Source organism: Lichenostomus cassidix, chromosome 4 (assembly GCF_008360975.1).
Source record: "Lichenostomus cassidix isolate B80296 chromosome 4, HeHo_3.0, whole genome shotgun sequence".
NCBI classification, from domain to species: domain Eukaryota; kingdom Metazoa; phylum Chordata; class Aves; order Passeriformes; family Meliphagidae; genus Lichenostomus; species Lichenostomus cassidix.
Window position 1 is genome coordinate 58,706,090 of NC_139484.1, and position 16,455 is coordinate 58,722,544.

Consider the following 16,455-nt stretch of genomic DNA (forward strand, 5'->3'; position numbering starts at 1 on the left):
TTTTTATGGAAAGTTCCCTCTCTTTGGAAGGCACAGTTCTTCAGGGCAAACTTTAAATTCCTATTGTTTAAGTAAGAATTAAAGTAACATTGAAGCATTTCTGGCTCCATAGAATACAGAATAAATTGCGTGGTGAGAATTAAATCCGTTGGAGGATTAAAACCATCTACAAGAATGGTTTTTGGGAAAAAAGTCCTGAAAGACATAACCTGTGAGGATGTTGCAGTTACATTGATTGAGGAAAAGAAGCATGAAAATGGTTTGGTTCGTGAGACTCTGTCAGTGTCCAAATAAATGTAAATGTTTTACTTAAATAACAATAATATCCATTCCTGATATGTGAACTTTTTGGTTTTTTAGGCTTCTTTTTCCCAAGTTCTTGGACCAGTGTTCACAAGGTATGTGTCACTTTTCTTGACTCTGAGCTTTACAGAACAATAACTGAGCCATGTGACCAAATAAATACATTTATTTATTATTTTATGCTATTAATACACACAGCCAAAGGGTCATGAGGTAACTCTTGGAGGTAAGAACAGACAATCTCTGCCTACACCATCAAACATTGGGGAACTATTGTGATTGCAGCCATGGGTAAATTTGAATGTTAAGAGTATAAAGAATGATCAGTAACTACAGAGAAGTTAAAAGTGCAAATATGCCTTTTTGTTTTATGAAGAATAAATTAAATAAATACTCAAAGCTGTGTTGTTCTTAAAGTGCATTTGTACAGAACTGATCAGGTGAGAATTTGTTGTTGTCAAAGGAGACACTGAAATGCCTAGGACAAGTAGCTAATTTTCCTACAGTCAAAATACTGCAGGAATTAAAAATATTGGAGGTTAGAGGAATGTTCTTCTAGCAGGGAATAATTCCTGACCATTGCAAAGTGTTGTCATCCACTTTTCAGATACAGAATGTGACATCAGCTGGCTGAGAGGTCCCTTCGTGGAAAGAGGTTGTTTCACATAAATAGGGGTAATTTTTGTTTAAAAGGTTCAGGAGGAAAAATGTGCTTTGAAGTGAGATGTGGAGCACTTAAACTTTCCAGATAAATACGGAATTGTGTCATGTGTGTAGCAAAGAATTTACTTCTGCATAATTCATAGAATCACATAGAATCACAGAATTGTGTCATGTGAGTAGCAGAGAATTTACTTCTGCATAATTCATAGAATCACAGGCTGGTTTGGGTTGAAAGGGACCTTAAAAACCATTTAGTGCCACCCCTGCCATGGCCAGGGACATCCTCCACTATTCCTGGTTCTCCAAGCCCTGTCCACCCTGGCCCTGGACACTTCCAAGGACTGAATTGTCCTGGGCATTGTACAGATCTGAAAAGAAGAAACTTGTGGCTCTAAGAAAAACCAAGTGCAACCAGAGGCAAATAGGAATTAATTAGACTTTGGATCTGTTCATTTCCCTCACAACTATCTTCCAAATCTGGGAAGTGAGCAGATTTTTTGCTGCTGCTTTGCAGGGCTCTTCCTTTGCTGCCTTTCTGTGTAACAAAGGGATCCCTGGGCACGTTGTCAGTGTGACATCATTTTCCAAAATTTCAGTTTGGAGAACCCCAAGACTCACAGAGGCAGATGGGGATTGTGGAGAACTGACAAAGCCTTGAGCAGAGTGACCAACATGAGTATCCTGTGCACACTTGCTTAAATTTTTCAAAAAAATCCTGCCGTCGTCTGTGTGCTGTAATTCCCTTTTGTCTCTCCTTTTATTTTTGGTCTTTCTTTTCCTTCCTTTCTTTCTTGCACAGAAGCTGTAAGATGATACCTTCCTAGTCTGAGGGCACCCTGGCATCCCTTGTGAAACAATTTCATATAGAACTCAAATTAAGACGTCACCATTGTTAAATATTCCCATTGTAAGTCTGGGAGCAAAGAGGAGCCATTATTTTCATAAAGCATATGTATTTTTAATCCATCCCTCCTGTTTCTTTCCTGCTTCCATTGAACATGCTATTCCCCAGGCTGCAAGGGTTCTTTTCTTTAGAGGAGTGTATAAATAAAGAATTGAGCAAAACTGGGTGGTCTTCAAAATGCATCTCTTAAAAGCAGAGATGGAATTTAAATAGAAAAGGTCAAATTTATTCATTACTAAAGCTGTGTAGGCACCTTCCAGTTCTCAGAAAGTTCCTTTTCTGCTAGATTTCACTCCCTGTCCATCAGTCTGGGGTCATGGACTTCTCACACAGGGCAGTGTTGGTGTGATACCAAAACCTCCAGGATTTCTGCCTGGCTGTGAGCAGAGCCAGAGCTCTCAGGTTCCTCGAGGTCTGAGCAGCCTTCTCCTGCTCCAGGGTTGTGTAGGAGTTTCCAGTCAGGAATGACAGGTAGTGGAGTAGAGATTGATGGAGAAGGAGCAGGGGTGGTGAGGAGGAGATGAGGTGCAGAGAGGTGTGTGATTTGCTAGATTTGTTTTTCCTTCAATCTTTCTTTTAACTTCAAGCTTTTCCAGCTTAATCCTTGACAGTTTTGGGTACTTTCCCAGGCATGGTGCTGCCAATTGTCACATGGACTTGGTGGCATCTCTGCAGCACAACCACAGTGTGGTGGTGAGTGATTGAGGAATCCCAGAATGGTTTGGGTTGTAAGGGACCTCAAAGCTCATCTCATTCCAACCCCTACCGTGTTCAGGGACACCTTCCACTATCCCAGGGTGCTCCAAGCCCCATCCAGCCTGGCTTGGACACTTCCAGGGATGGAATTATTTGCTTATTCATGGCATGATTAGCTTATTCATACTTTTAATTTCATGATTAACCCCCCCAAATTTGATATAATTTCAAGCCTGCACATGGCTTGAATTTCAAAGGGGGCTTGCTGTTCTCTTTCCCTTTCCCCCCTTCTCCCAGAGCAAGTGTGTATTGGAGAAAACATGGATGTTTCTGAAATTGGAGTGGAAACTTCTGTGCAAGGTTAACAAAAAAAAGAGAAATACAATGATGGATATTTGGGCTGTTAAATTCTGCCTTGAAAGGGTCAGTGATGCAAAGAGCAGTGACTGGGGAATATGTGATATAGTGGAAGTGCCCCAGAAATATTTCTGCCCCAGGAATTTCTGTGTAAAGCAGCCTCTTCATGGATTAATGTGATTTAAGGACTGGGTAAAGACCAGGAATAACTACAGGCAGCAGATCAGCATGAGCTTTGTTACATCTTTGCTTTAAATAGCTGGAGGCAGAGGAGATGCATCCTGACTCAGTTATTCCTGGATATTGGAGATTTTCTGTTCTTCCTTCCACTCTAGTTTTAGTTACAAGAAAGAGTCAGAACAGGGCTGCACACCTTGAGCAAAGAAAACTTACATTTTATTGCAATTTTACATTTCTTGTAAAATCCACGTGTTTTTTGAACACTTTCAGGGGTGGGAACTCCACCACTGCCCTGGGCAGCTGTGCCAGGGCTTTACAAGCCTTTCCATGAAGAAATGTTTCTTAATTTCTGATCTAAACCTCCCCTGGCACAACTTGAGGCCATTTCCTTTCCATTTCCCCTCCATCCCTTACACATTCAGCACAATACAGACATCCTAGGGAGTCACAAAGTGTTGGCACTGCAATTTCTTCGAGGAACTCAAAGAAACTCAAATAATGTATCATTGGAAAGCAGGGATCCCATAACTGAAATTGATTGAATGGTTTTCTGTTATCTTTTTGATGCCTCATGGGTTCAGTCTTGCCTTCTGAATACCTTTTTGGAATCTTTAAAGACAAAAAATAACCCCAGACCTTTCTGTTGTTTTTCAAAGTGGCAACTGAGTGTCCAAAATGCTGATTTTTAGCTTTTTAATCTCTTCCTGCATGTTGAATTCACCAAGAGACTTTACACTTTAGTGTTCTTTTTTTTTTTTAACTAGTCCTGCTCAAATTGATTCTTGTATGGATTTATTATTTTCATTAATTGATTTTTTTGGATTGAGTCTAAATTACTTCTGTTAGATGAAAGATTCTCTGTTTTGGTGTTGAATTTTTTTTTCCTGGTGATTTTTTCTCCTTACTGAAAGAATGTAGCGAGAGGGAAGCAAAATAAGAGAAGAATGGCTGGAATATCACTGAATGGTTTATTAGTCACTGTTTGCATGCCTGAACTGTGTAAATTACCCTGATTTCCTTCCACAGGACTGGTGAGTAATGTGGTTTTCACAAGCCATGCCACAGAGCAGAGGCACCCACTCCTCGTGCAGCTGCAGAGTCTGATCCGAGCAGCAAATCCTGGAGTTTCCTTCATCCTGGCAGAAAATGGAGTTGTAACGAGGTAAAGTTCATCAGGATTTATTGCTTTTGGCACATGGGGCTGTGAGCACTCAGAAACTTCTGCTCTCTTGTTTTACTCTGGTGATTTATAGGAAGGAAATGCAGATTTTGCTTAATTGCTTCTCGTGCAAAAGGGATTTTCCCTTTACATTTATGGGCATATAAATATAGGGATTAGGAAATGTGTTTTGTTTGCAGAGGGTGATTTATGTCACTTTTACTGCCATACTAAAGGCAAAAAAATGCTCTTAATTTTACTGTCACATTATGTTTTATGTAAGTAGATAGTGGCCATTTTATTTAACTTATAAAATTAAAAATCTTCATTTTTATCTCTTTACAGGAATGAGGATATTGAATTAATTCTCTCAGAAAGCAGTTTTTCAAATCCTCAGATGATGAGAGCTCGGTATTTAATGTACCCTGGCTGGCAAGTATCTAGACTGAGAAGTATTAAAACTATTCTTCTAATTAACTTGAAGATTAAAACGTTTCACTAACTTCATTTATATTTTATTTTTTCCAAGACTACTCATTTGGAACAGGCAGCAGCTTTGTAAATCATTTTTTAAGAGAGCTGATGATTATTCTTAGTGGATACAAGATTGCTGCCCTTTTATGGGGGAAAAACCTCCTTTCTGGACACCATTTAAATCAATGGCAAGATTACTGTTGCTTTCCAGAAGAATAGGCAACAACCCTGTGGGAATAAACTGGGCAGGATTGGGATGGGTGAGGTCAATCATGTCTGGAGTAATTCCATCCTGACAGCTATTCAGCATTACTGGAATGAACTTGCTCTGTCAGTCTGGCCATTAGCAGAAGAATTATTCATGAAAACCAGGAACCTCAGTGACAGCCTTGGCACAGGCTGAGGCACAAACCCACGTGGCACCAAACTTCCCACTGAACACCGAGGGAGATCTCTCCTGGCTCAGGGCTCTTCACACATCTTGCTGCTGTTATCTGTGCTGCACCTTTCTGGCAGAAATCTGAACCTGGCTGACTGGTCTCCCTGCTGGAAACATGATTTATTTATCATACCTTGCAGTCCTCTATCTTTTTATTCATAAATCTGCCTCTAAATTGGATGCCAGAAAGGCTACTGGAGTAAACCAGCACAAGGTTTGGGATTGAGCTGCTTGTGGATTGCATGGAGCCAAAGAGAGAAAGCAGGAAAAGAAAGTATTTAAAACTTTTGGACAGCTGTTAATCTATTTGATGCCAGTGTGCAAGAATTGTATCTGGGTAATGTGTAAGAAAGAGAAAGAGTAGCAGGAAGAGCATCAGAAACATCCAGGGAGATCTTATTGCAGCCTTCCAGTACCTAAAGAGGGCTCATAAAAACAGGAATAGAATGAGTTTTTACATGGGTAGATGGTGATAGGACAAGGGAGAAGGATTTAAAACTAAAAGAGGAGAGATTTAGATTAGATTTTGGGGGAAATTCTCCCTTGTGAGGGTGGTGAGGCTCTGGCACAGGGTGCCCAGAGAAGCTGTGGCTGCCCTGGATCCCTGGAAGTGTCCAAGACCAGGCTGGATGAAGCTTGGAACAACCTGGGATAGTGGAAGGTGGAGGTGGAATGAGATGGGATTTAAGGTCCCTTCCAACCCACACTATTCCATGATTCTATGAAAAGAAATCCTCAGTGTTTTGACCAACCTAATGCTGTTGGCAGCACATTTTCATGGATGTCTTGGAGAAGAAATCTCAGTGTTTTTCTTCCTATGAGCAAGGCTGAGCTGTGGTGAAAGAACAGCTGTTCTTTGTTGGATGAGAAGCCCAAATTCTTGTGATTCCTATCTGTTGAAGGTGTTTATTTGTTTTTTGTCTCCAGGTATGAAGGCAAATACGGGGCTGGGCCTGTGTTCCCTCCCATGGTTCAGATCTGTGTGTGGTTCAATCGCCCTCTGGAGAAAACACGATTCGTGACGAAGTGTAAAGGTACTAGTGAACTTTGCCTGACTTGATTGAAATCCAACTTTGGGATGCTGAGGGATGGAGGGGAAGGAAGGCACTGACGTAACATGGTTATTTAATCACTGCTGAAGTTAACTTTTAATTGAAAACTCAGCTTTCCTTCCTAAAAGTACAGTAAATTCTGTTCCGTAGTGTCTGCTCTGGAAAATTGACCTCATGATCTTGTTCGCATGAAAATCTAATTGAATTTTTGGTTTCTAGGACTGAGACACTTCCTATGTTTAATTGTATTTGGTGGTGTTGAAATACAGTTTATAAGCGACCATCAGCTTCTAGTTTTTATGCCAAATAATTCTTTGTGGCTACTAGAAAACAGGCTCAGCTCTAAAGGAGATACATTATCAATCCTCTCCTCCTTCCCTTAGCCAAGCAGTGTTAAAAAGGAGGATTTTACTTTCCACACACACTCCAAGAGTTCCTTGTGCCAAACACATGTTATTTCCCAAACCTTGTAGCAAAGAATGAGAAAATAAAGAAATATTACATAGTGGGACTCCAAGGGACATGGCAGCTTTTCCCTTGGAAGCACTGGGGTGTGGATTAGAGATGAGTTGCACAGGTTTTACCAGAAGCCCCACCAAGGAGAAGAAAAATAAGTTGAGATAATCTGTTTGTCTTCTGTTTCAAACAGCAATTAAGTCGTTGCTCAAGCCAAGTCCCTTTTCTGGAAACATTTATCACATCATGGGCAAAGTGAAGTTTTCAGGTAAGGGCAAATTACTCCTGAGGTGTTGTGATCACACTGCACGTTGTGTGTATTTAAAAATGTTTTTCTCTCCTGGATTCTGTCTGCACCAGTGTTGATGTTAGATTAGATTAGCAATTATCAGGCCCTTCCTTCTGTCTTCTCCTTGCTAGATGCTGATAAAGTCATTGAAGTCTGTCACAACACATCAGCAAATTCCCTCAGCCTGGTGCCTGTTCTGGAGGGGCCAACTCCTCCTGATTCCAGAGGTGATCCCAGAGACTGCAGCAGCCAACAGGAATACTTCCTTGTGTTCATTGGCTGCTCCCTGAAGGAAGAGGATATCAAAGATTGGCTCAGAGAAACTGCAAAACAGGTTTGTGGGCAGGTTTTGTTCAGCACTTGGCATTTCTTAACAACAAAAAGGAAAAATCCCAGTGTCTCCACGAAACATTTGGGTTTCTCAATCTCTTTTTTTTCTTCTACCAAGGCATTGACATTCTAGGGTGCAAATGTGTTTCAGAAAGGGGGCTGAGAGTTTACAAATGTGTATTGTAATCTGTGTATTGTTTTAGTACTTGCTACAGCTTATTCATGGATTGATCTGCTCTTGAATGCTTGAGCAAATGGATTATGTCCAGGATAAACACAGGATGATTTAGCTGAGCTGTGATTGCCAAGGGCTGAAGTGTGCTATGAAATAAATCTTCTTGAAGTACCTGAACGCTGGCAAAGCTGAAAATTTGTTTTGATTCGCTAAATTAAACCTCCTTGGAAGTAATCCACTGAAATGGAGGGGAGAGTCCTTTTCATTTTGTCATCCTGAATTAGTCAAGTGTGTTTCTGCCTGGCTGATGTATCCCTGCAATAGGAGTGGGGAACAGGCAATGTGCCTGTTGTAAGAAGCCCAGAAGGCACAGTTTGCTCACAGGGAATGCCAGAGATGGTTGATGGAATCACAGATCCGTAGAATCCTGGAATGGTTTGGGTTGGAAGGACCTTAAATCCCATCCAGTGCCACCCCTTGTCATGGGCAGGGACAACTCCCACTATCCCAGGTTGCTCCAAGCCCTGTCCAACCTGGCTTTGAACACTTCCAGGGATGGAGCAGCCACAGCTTCTCTGGGCAACCTGTGCAAATTTTGGAGCATTTTTAAATTAAGAATACCCCAGGTTACTTCTTTATGTCTTAGGATTTGCACAGTATCTCCAAAAATTTATGTAGGAAGGGAAAAGTGTTTCCTGCAGACTGTGGAAAAACTTAAACTGTTTCTAAGATTCCAAATTCTAAGGTTTCTAAGTTTCTGAGATGCTCAGGTTCATCTCTGTCCTCCTGGCAGGCTGTGTTAATTCAGAGGTTTAATCAATTTTCTGTGCTGATTATCTCCTGCTCTGTACTTATCACGGGAGTAATAGATGGAGACAAATGCTTTTCCATGTAAAAAAAGCTCTCTATGGAATACTGGTTAAATTTTATGAAAACTTGGAATTTAAGTACTTATCTCGAGTGTGAAGTGTTTCCTCTTTGAGCAGTTCAAGACTATAAACATTCTTTGTACAGTCATGGCTAATTTAGGGTTTCAGATAGCTCTGAGAGTTACCACATGCTGCAGGAAAGAAAGGGATTACAGAATTTCTCAGACTCCAAACTAAGTTGTTTTTCTGTTCCTGTGCCAGCTTTCTTGCACTAAAGCTGTATTTAAATTGTATTGTTTAAAATACTTGCAGCATTTTTCATTTCTAAGCTTTTTCTGTCAGATCAGTGAATTTTTACTTTTGTTTTCAGAGCATAGTATAAGTGCCTTCATAGAATTGAATAATTTTAGAAATTAATTTTTGAAATACATGCTTCTATTTTGTAGTTTGGGTTGGTGGGGTTTTTTTTTAATTTTAAATTTATTTTTTAACTGACAAAGCTGTGGTATCACACTGTCACTCTGCAGTTACATAACTGGAGTCTCATTCTTCACACAGAAACCTCAGAGAAAAGCCCTGAAAACCAGAGGAATGTTAACCCTTCAGGAAATCAAAAACATTCACGTGAGTAAAAGCAATAAGTCACAAACCCTTCTTTTGGCTGATTTCCCTTAAATATCCATCTGGATGACAGAGCACCTGCCACAACAAGTGTGCTGAGCACTGAATTATTACAGCATTTACTGTCTTTGGAGATACTTGGAACACAACTGGAGCTGTCCAGAAGGGATTTGGGATATAAATCTGATCCCAGAGCTCCAAGTTCACTCTGGGAAGTAGGAGGGAGGTGTAAAATTGGACATCTTTTTTGGCCCATGTATTTTCTTTTATCTGTTGAAATTTGTTAGGACTGTCCCTACAGGTGTTTAAATTAATCCTTTTTTATTCCAGGTGAAACGCCACTTGGATCCACTCCCAGCTGGTTATTTTTACAATGGGAGTCAATTTGTGAATTTTTTTGGTGACAAAATGGATTATCATCCATGTATCCTTTAAAATGTGGGGCTTTTGGTGAAGGTTTTAGGTGGGCAACAAACTGTCCCACTCTGAAATGTGAAATGCCAGAGCAGATTGGGTAATAAAAACCCAATTCCTTGCCATGTAAAGCTTTGTGTTAAAACCCTTTTTCAGAGATAAGGTCTCAGAAGCAGAATAGAACCAACAAAACAAACCCAAAACTGCCCATGAGCTCACGCAGGGAATAATTTATGGACCACAGCTTGTCAAAGCAATATTTTTCAAACCAAATAGTGCTGTAATACCACTGAATGCCTGGGCACGACTGATAAAACCTCCAAATGAATGTAATTTTATGTGTGCACACACTCAAGTGGAAACAATCGTATTTTTGTTTTTAGTATTACCCTGGCATTTCTTGCCAATGTTCCAGCATATTCCTGTTGTCCTTGGTCACTGCTTGGGGACATGGGCTGGTGGTGGCTGTGGCAGAGCTGGGTTTACAGCTGGGCTAACCTTAAAGGGCTTTTCCAGCCTTGATGGTTCTGTGATTCTTTCATTTTCATAACTTTCTGCTGCTTTTGTCTTTCTTTGGTTACCAATTTCCAATTTGGTTTTATATTCCCAGTTTACTTTTCACCATAACTTTGCCAAACTTGACAAAAAATCCAGGTAGATTCTGTGATGCTGCTTTGGGATAAAAGCAGTTATTTTCTGTGTCCTGTGGGACAGCTTTAACATTTTAATATCCCACTATCCCAGGTTGCTCCAACCCCCATCCAACCTCACCTTGGACACTTCCAGGGATCCAGGGGAATCTGAAACCTCTTTGGGCAACCTGAGCCAGGACCTCCCCACCCTCACGGGGAAAAATCTCTTCCTAAGATCTAATCTAACCCTGCTGTAATTTTGCTGTTCTTACATCCTTCCTCTTGGCTGGGAAATATCCCTTGTGCAACTCCTTTATTCCCTGGGAGCACTGAGTTGCTGTAGCTCTGACTGCACAGCATCCCAGAAGGTGATACATTGAATTTCTGCCCTCACTGAGCATTCCAGAACTGGCACTTCCTTCCAACCTGCATGTTCTTTCCTACTGCATTCCATTTTCACAAATATTCTTCCTTAACCTTTCCCAACCAGTAATGGACCAATTCATGAATGATTACTTGGAAGAAGCCAACAGGGAAATCGAGAAGTACAACAGGGAGCTGGAGGAGCAGGAGTACCATGATCTCTTTGAGCAGAAGACTTAAGCACGTGGGTCCTGAGTGTTTCTGTCCTCGTGTCAGGAACCAAAAATGCTCTTTGTCCTTCTGGGTCACGAGAAATTGAGTGAAATGTCTGTTTTCAGCACTCCTTCCCAAACTAAGGGATCATTTCCCTGAGGTTGGCATTTAACCCGGTAACTGCTTAGCTGTTTGTACTGTCAGGTTTGCTTCCACTTCACCTTAATTCCAGATTGTACAAAGCATCACCTGGAATCTCTGGCTTGTGGTGGAAACGTGGGGAAAAGAAGAGGAAGAAGAAGAAGGAGAAAAGAAGCAAAACTGTATTTATTTCCTAGAAGGTCGGAATGTAATTGTGGAATTGGGTTGTGGTGCAGATAATCAAACAATCCCTGGGCATCCCTTGGAAATTGTTGCACAGGAGCATTGATGAGCAGTGGGGGATTTCAGGATGTGGGATTGGGGATGTTCCCAAAGCGAGAAATGGGGGAACATTGACTCAGAAGAGTCCCCAATCCCACAGCTGTTTGGGGTTCCCAAAGCAAGAAATGGGGGAATAATTAAAAAAATTAGAAGAATCCCTAACCCCACAGCTGCTGGGATGTTCCCAAAGCGAGAAATGGGGGAACAGTGGGGACAACTCTGCAGAATCCCTGATCCCACAGCTTTCAGGATGTTCCCAAAGTGAGAAATGGGGGAACAATGGGGAAAACTCTGCAGAATCCCTGATGCCAGAGCTTTCAGGATGTTCCCAAAGCGAGAAATGGGGGAACAATGGGGAAAACTCTGCAGAATCTCTGATCCCAGAGCTTTCAGGATGTTCCCAAAGTGAGAAATGGGGGAACAATGGGGAAAACACTGCAGAATCCCTGATCCCAGAGCTTTCAGGATGTTCCCAAAGCGAGAAATGGGGGAACAGTGGGGAAAACTCTGCAGAGTCCCTAATCCTAGAGGTGTTGGGGTGTTCCCAAAGTGAGAAATGGGGGAACAATGGGAAAATCTTGGATGAGCACCTAATCTCACAGCTGCTAGGATGTTCCCAAAGCGAGAAATGGGGGAACAATAGGAAAAGCTCAGAATTGGTTCCCTAATCTCACAGCTCTTGGTGTGTTCCCAAAGCGAGAAATGGGGGAACAATGGGACAAGCTCGGAACTTTCTCTAAGATCCTAATCCCACAGTTTTTGATGTATTGCCAAAGTGAGAAATGGAGGAGCAATGGGAAAAGCTTGGATGAGCACCTAATCCCACAGCTGTTGGGGTGTTCCCAAAGCGAGAAATGGGGGAACAGTGGGGAATCCCAAATCCCAGAGCTGTTGGGATGTTGTTCCCAAAGCGAAAAATGGGGGAACAGTGGGAAATATTCTGAAGAGTCCCTGATCCCAGAGCTGTTGTTGTGAACCCAAAGCAAGAAATGGGAGAATGATTCAAAAATTGAGAATCTCTGAATCTGCAGCTGTCAGGATGTTCCCAAAGCGAGAAATGGGGGAACAGTGGGGAAAACTCAGGATTGAGTCCCTAATCCCACAGCTGTCAGAGCATTCCCAAAGTGAGAAATGGAGGAATGGGAAAAGCTTGGATGAGCACCTACCTAATCCCACAGCTGCTAGGATGTTCCCAAAGCGAGAAATGGGGGAACAATGGGAAAAACTCTGCAGAATCCCTGATCCCAGAGCTTTCAGGATGTTCCCAAAGCGAGAAATGGGGGAACAGTGGGAAAAGCCCTGCAGAGTCCCTGATCCCAGAGCTGTTGTGAACCCAAAGCAAGAAATGGGAGAATGATTCAAAAACTGAGAATCCCTGAATCTGCAGCTGTCAGGATGTTCCCGAAGTGAGAAATGGGGGAACAGTGGGGAAAACTCATCTGAGTCCCTAATTCAACAGCTGTCAGAATGTTCCCAAAGCGAGAAATGGGGGAACACTTTCTCAGAGTCCCTAATCCCACAGCATCTGGGCTGTTCCCCAAATGAAAATTGTGGAAACAGTGGGAAAAACTCTGCAGAGTCCCTAATCCCAGAGCTGTCAGGATGTTCCCAAAGTGAGGGATGAGGGAACACTCCCACCCCCACCTTTGCCAGGGACACACAGCCCAGCTCAAAACCTTGGCACAGTTTGAGTCTGCACTCGAAATTCTGACTTTTTTTTCTGAAAGAAAAGATATTTATACATTTCAGGGTGAAATCAGTGGAGAAATCTTAATTTCTTCCCAGTGGAAAGAAAATATTCTGGAAAATATTTCCTGGCTGGCTGCAATGTGCACCTTGCTTTTGCTTCCATTATCCCTGGAGGATTCCTATTTCAGTCCTAAAACCTAAGCAAGGCAAGGGAAAGGGGAGATTCTTCAGCTGAAGAATTCCTTTTCATGAAGCTGAGTGATTTCCAAAGGTAAAAAATATCAAAGGATGTTACTTGAAAGAGGCAGGAGCTTGTTTGTGGAGCTTCCAGAAGATTTTGCACACTGTAACATTTCACTGCGCTGACGAGAAATGAGCTTCTTTAAGTCCTTGCAGCAACATTTTTATAGTTCCTGAATGATAGAACAGGAATGCTGGCAGCTTGTCCTGACTTAATTCACTGTAATTTTAAAGGAAACTTTATAAATCACTAACTGAAGGATTATAAAGTACTTCAGCAGCTACTTACAGGTAATTATTGGAGTTTATTTGAATAAGCAGATTATTGTAGCGTGCATGTGTTCAGAATTTAGGTGAGAACAGCCCAGCAGGATTTTTTTTATTTTCATATTCCTTTGCCTTAGGGACAGTTCAATCTTTTAATGCAACTGCAGCTTTTCTTTCTGACCAGATGTTTGTGATACAGCAAGAAATGGAATGAAAAATCTCTTGCAGGACACTTAAAATATGTCTGCACAGCCTCATCCCGTGGCAGGAAAATGAGATTTAACCCCTGCCTTCAAACCTGAGGCTAAATTAGAGTTTCTGCTTTACTTAAGAGATGTATTTTTTACCTTTGGAATATGAAATGACCAAAATTTCAGCGACCTGAAGCACATTTTAGGTGGTTTTGGTCTTCATTGCTCCATGGCTGGAATTCCAGGTGCTGCAAGCTGGGATAGAGATGTCGATAAGGTTTCATTCCTCGCTTTCCTCCTAGATTTAAAAAAGCTGTCTGAATTGAAGACTTTTAATATTTTTTTTCTTTTTTTTTTTGCACACCACGAGACTTTATATTAAAAAAACTACTTGTATCCTGTTAGAGGCCAGTAAAAGCCAGCAATTAGTTTGTGTTTTTAGGCTTTCCTGGGGTATTCCCTGGATCACAAGTGTGGAGCATCCTGATAAGGCTCGTGAGTTTTTATCTATGCATGGCTAAATTTTAGTCTTAATATCCTGTAGTGCCTGTAGAGCAAAAGTAGCTTGCAGTGGGTTTGGGGGGCTGGCAGGGGTTTACAACTAAGTCCAATTGGTTGCATGAAATTATTTCTCAAGCCCAGAATTTTTAGGAGTCCCGAAATTTCTGGCGGTTGGCGCTGCAATAAAAAAAAAAGGGGCATTAGGAGATTAAAATCCAGCTCTGATTGCTTTGCCAGTGAACTCAGTGTAAACCCAGCGTGCTCCTTTTTCCAGTCCCAGTTCTCTGATCTGCAAAGCCATATTATTTCTAGAGTAGTGGGATGTGATGTGGGAAGAAATTCCAGTGGTTGGGACAGCAGGCACGTGGTGGAGGCTTTGTCTCAGCTCCTGAGTCGATAAAGAGTAGATTTAAGTGCAATTGATTGAAAATAGATGAAGATGCTGTAGATTTTTGCTCTGCTGAACTCTTTTTAAGAACTCCAATTTGTGCAGCTCTCGAATTGATATGGGGCTAATCCAGCTGGAATTCCAAACCCCTTGAATGAAAATGGAAATAAACCCTGAGAATTGGTTTTTGGCTGTGCAAATTGAGCTGTTCCTTAAAAACTGGAGCAGAAGAGCTCGGAACAAAGGCCTAGAACCCTCCTCTCCTGTGCTGCATGTGCTCTATGGTCATAGCTGTGTATTACAAAGACCTTTCACCAGACTGGTACTGGCTCAATTCATGTATTTTGGTATTGAAAGAAATTGATTACCTCAATTTTTAGTGTTTATTTTTTTGAACTGTGACTTGAAACCCAAATTAAAAATGAAAAAAAAAAAATACAAATACCGAAATAGTGAAACTGTGACAATGGTATCCTTTAAATGTAGTAGTGCCTTGCAGATGACACCATTTATTCCCAAAATAAATGGATGTCGGGGGGGTTTATCCCCCTTTTTTTTTTAAAGGACAAAAACGGTTTTGGTGAAAGGACTTCAAATTTAACCTAGTGACAAATATTAGCACAAATGGTTAAACTGTTTAAAAAAGAAAACTCTTTGAGGACTGAAATATGTAAATGCCTGATGCTGCTGATGTCGAAGAGCAGTTGCTGATTTTTTGGGAGTTCATTCTGACGGATCAGCAGCGCTTTTTGTTTTTTTTTTTTTTAAGAGTGTAACTTTTGTACTCTGGTCAGAGCTGTTTGTACTGTATGGAAATCCCCATCCCGGGGGATTTGGGGTCCTCACTCCTTGGAAGTCCAGGTGAGGACAGAACTACTCCAAAAGATGGAGCTTTGAACATTTTATTGCTACTGTAAAACTCAAAAAAAACCAACAAAAAAAAAAAAGCACCATTTCGAACCCACCGATGTTTGGATACAACAAAAGTGCCATTACACTGTTCCTTTCTCTCTTACTGTACTTGGAAAATTTGTGTCCAGGCATTCCTGATGTTGGGAAGTGCTGAAGAGTCCTCAAGGGGTTTCCACGCTTTGCTGACCTTTGTTAGCAGCTTGTGGTTGGTGGTTTTTTTTTTTTATTTCTTTCTCCTCACCGAGAATGAGTGTGATCAGAAGTTACTGAAGTTATAGGGATTCAAATGTGAGAAACTTAAGACGGGAACGTTTGCAACTTGAGCTGCTCTGCAATCTGGGAGTATTTTATATTAAGCTGTGCAATTTGGGATTAATCCACTTTTACACTTTGCAATTAACACGCAGCATTGCAGGGAGGAGTTAAGTTGCATGTAAGGGTTCCCTAATAAGTTGGTTTTTTTTTAATTGTTGTTATTTTTTAATTGAAACTTGTCTGAATTTGCACAGATTTAAGCTCTGGAATACTTTGGTATTCTTTAAAAGGGAAAAAAAAAATTGTGACTAGTATAGTGAATTGTAAAACTGTGAGTTGTTAGAATCACAAGGTTGATCTAATCTAATCTTAGGTTGTTAAAAATGTACCTCAGAAAGCTCGTGAGAAATCGCTTCATCCTTACACAACAGCCAGATCCTGATGTAACACTTCTCACTTTACAATGTGCCAAAATTCACTTTTATACTAGTTCTCAATGCTTTAATGTTGGCAACTTTAAGTTAAAAACGTGTTCTTTACAAACACTACTGTAACTTCAGTTCAGCTGAATGGTGTGATTGAAGCTTTTTGCCTCTCGTATTTATTACACAACTTGATTCAGTAAATATAAAATTACCTTTCCATTTATTTTTGTATTGTTTTACATGTTTATACCTGCAGTTTGTGTGACTTTTACACCTGTAACTCAGATGTGATGGAAAGAACCAATAAACAGTATCCATCCACTGCCTGACTTTGACTCCTTTAATGAACTCACAGGTTCCTAAACTGGAATTTTTAAACTTTGAGTGATTTGCATTTAAAAATTTTAAACTGGCAGAAAGGTGCGTAGTTTATATTCAAATTAAAATATAAAAAAGTGAGATATTTTGGGGTTTTTTTAGCTGCTATTTTAAGTTTAGACCTTCTTGCTTGGGCTTTTAATTGGGTAAAATTAAAACTAGAAGATTCATCTGCTTTGTGCTGCTCTGTTTTTCAA

The 16,455-nt window shown here is 40.9% G+C and overlaps 1 protein-coding gene across 2 annotated transcripts in view; it reads left to right on the forward strand.

The window, feature by feature from the left end:
• The window catches only part of DNAAF9 (dynein axonemal assembly factor 9), a 65,874-nt gene extending 49,672 nt beyond the window's left edge, over positions 1 to 16,202 (forward strand). The window contains exons 29-38 of one of the 2 annotated variants that reach the window (XR_014851859.1): positions 361 to 398; positions 4,130 to 4,265; positions 4,608 to 4,694; positions 6,103 to 6,209; positions 6,877 to 6,951; positions 7,104 to 7,306; positions 8,905 to 8,970; positions 9,298 to 9,391; positions 10,504 to 11,542; positions 12,044 to 16,202. Coding sequence is in view for 1 of the 2 variants with exons in the window: in XM_085059459.1 (XP_084915585.1) it covers positions 361 to 398; positions 4,130 to 4,265; positions 4,608 to 4,694; positions 6,103 to 6,209; positions 6,877 to 6,951; positions 7,104 to 7,306; positions 8,905 to 8,970; positions 9,298 to 9,391; positions 10,504 to 10,616 (919 nt within the window). In the remaining variant the exon portion in view is untranslated. Of the gene's footprint in view, positions 1 to 360; positions 399 to 4,129; positions 4,266 to 4,607; positions 4,695 to 6,102; positions 6,210 to 6,876; positions 6,952 to 7,103; positions 7,307 to 8,904; positions 8,971 to 9,297; positions 9,392 to 10,503 lie in introns of both variants that reach the window. The other variant, XM_085059459.1, reaches the window with a different exon arrangement.
• Positions 16,203 to 16,455: the final 253 nt, after the last annotated feature.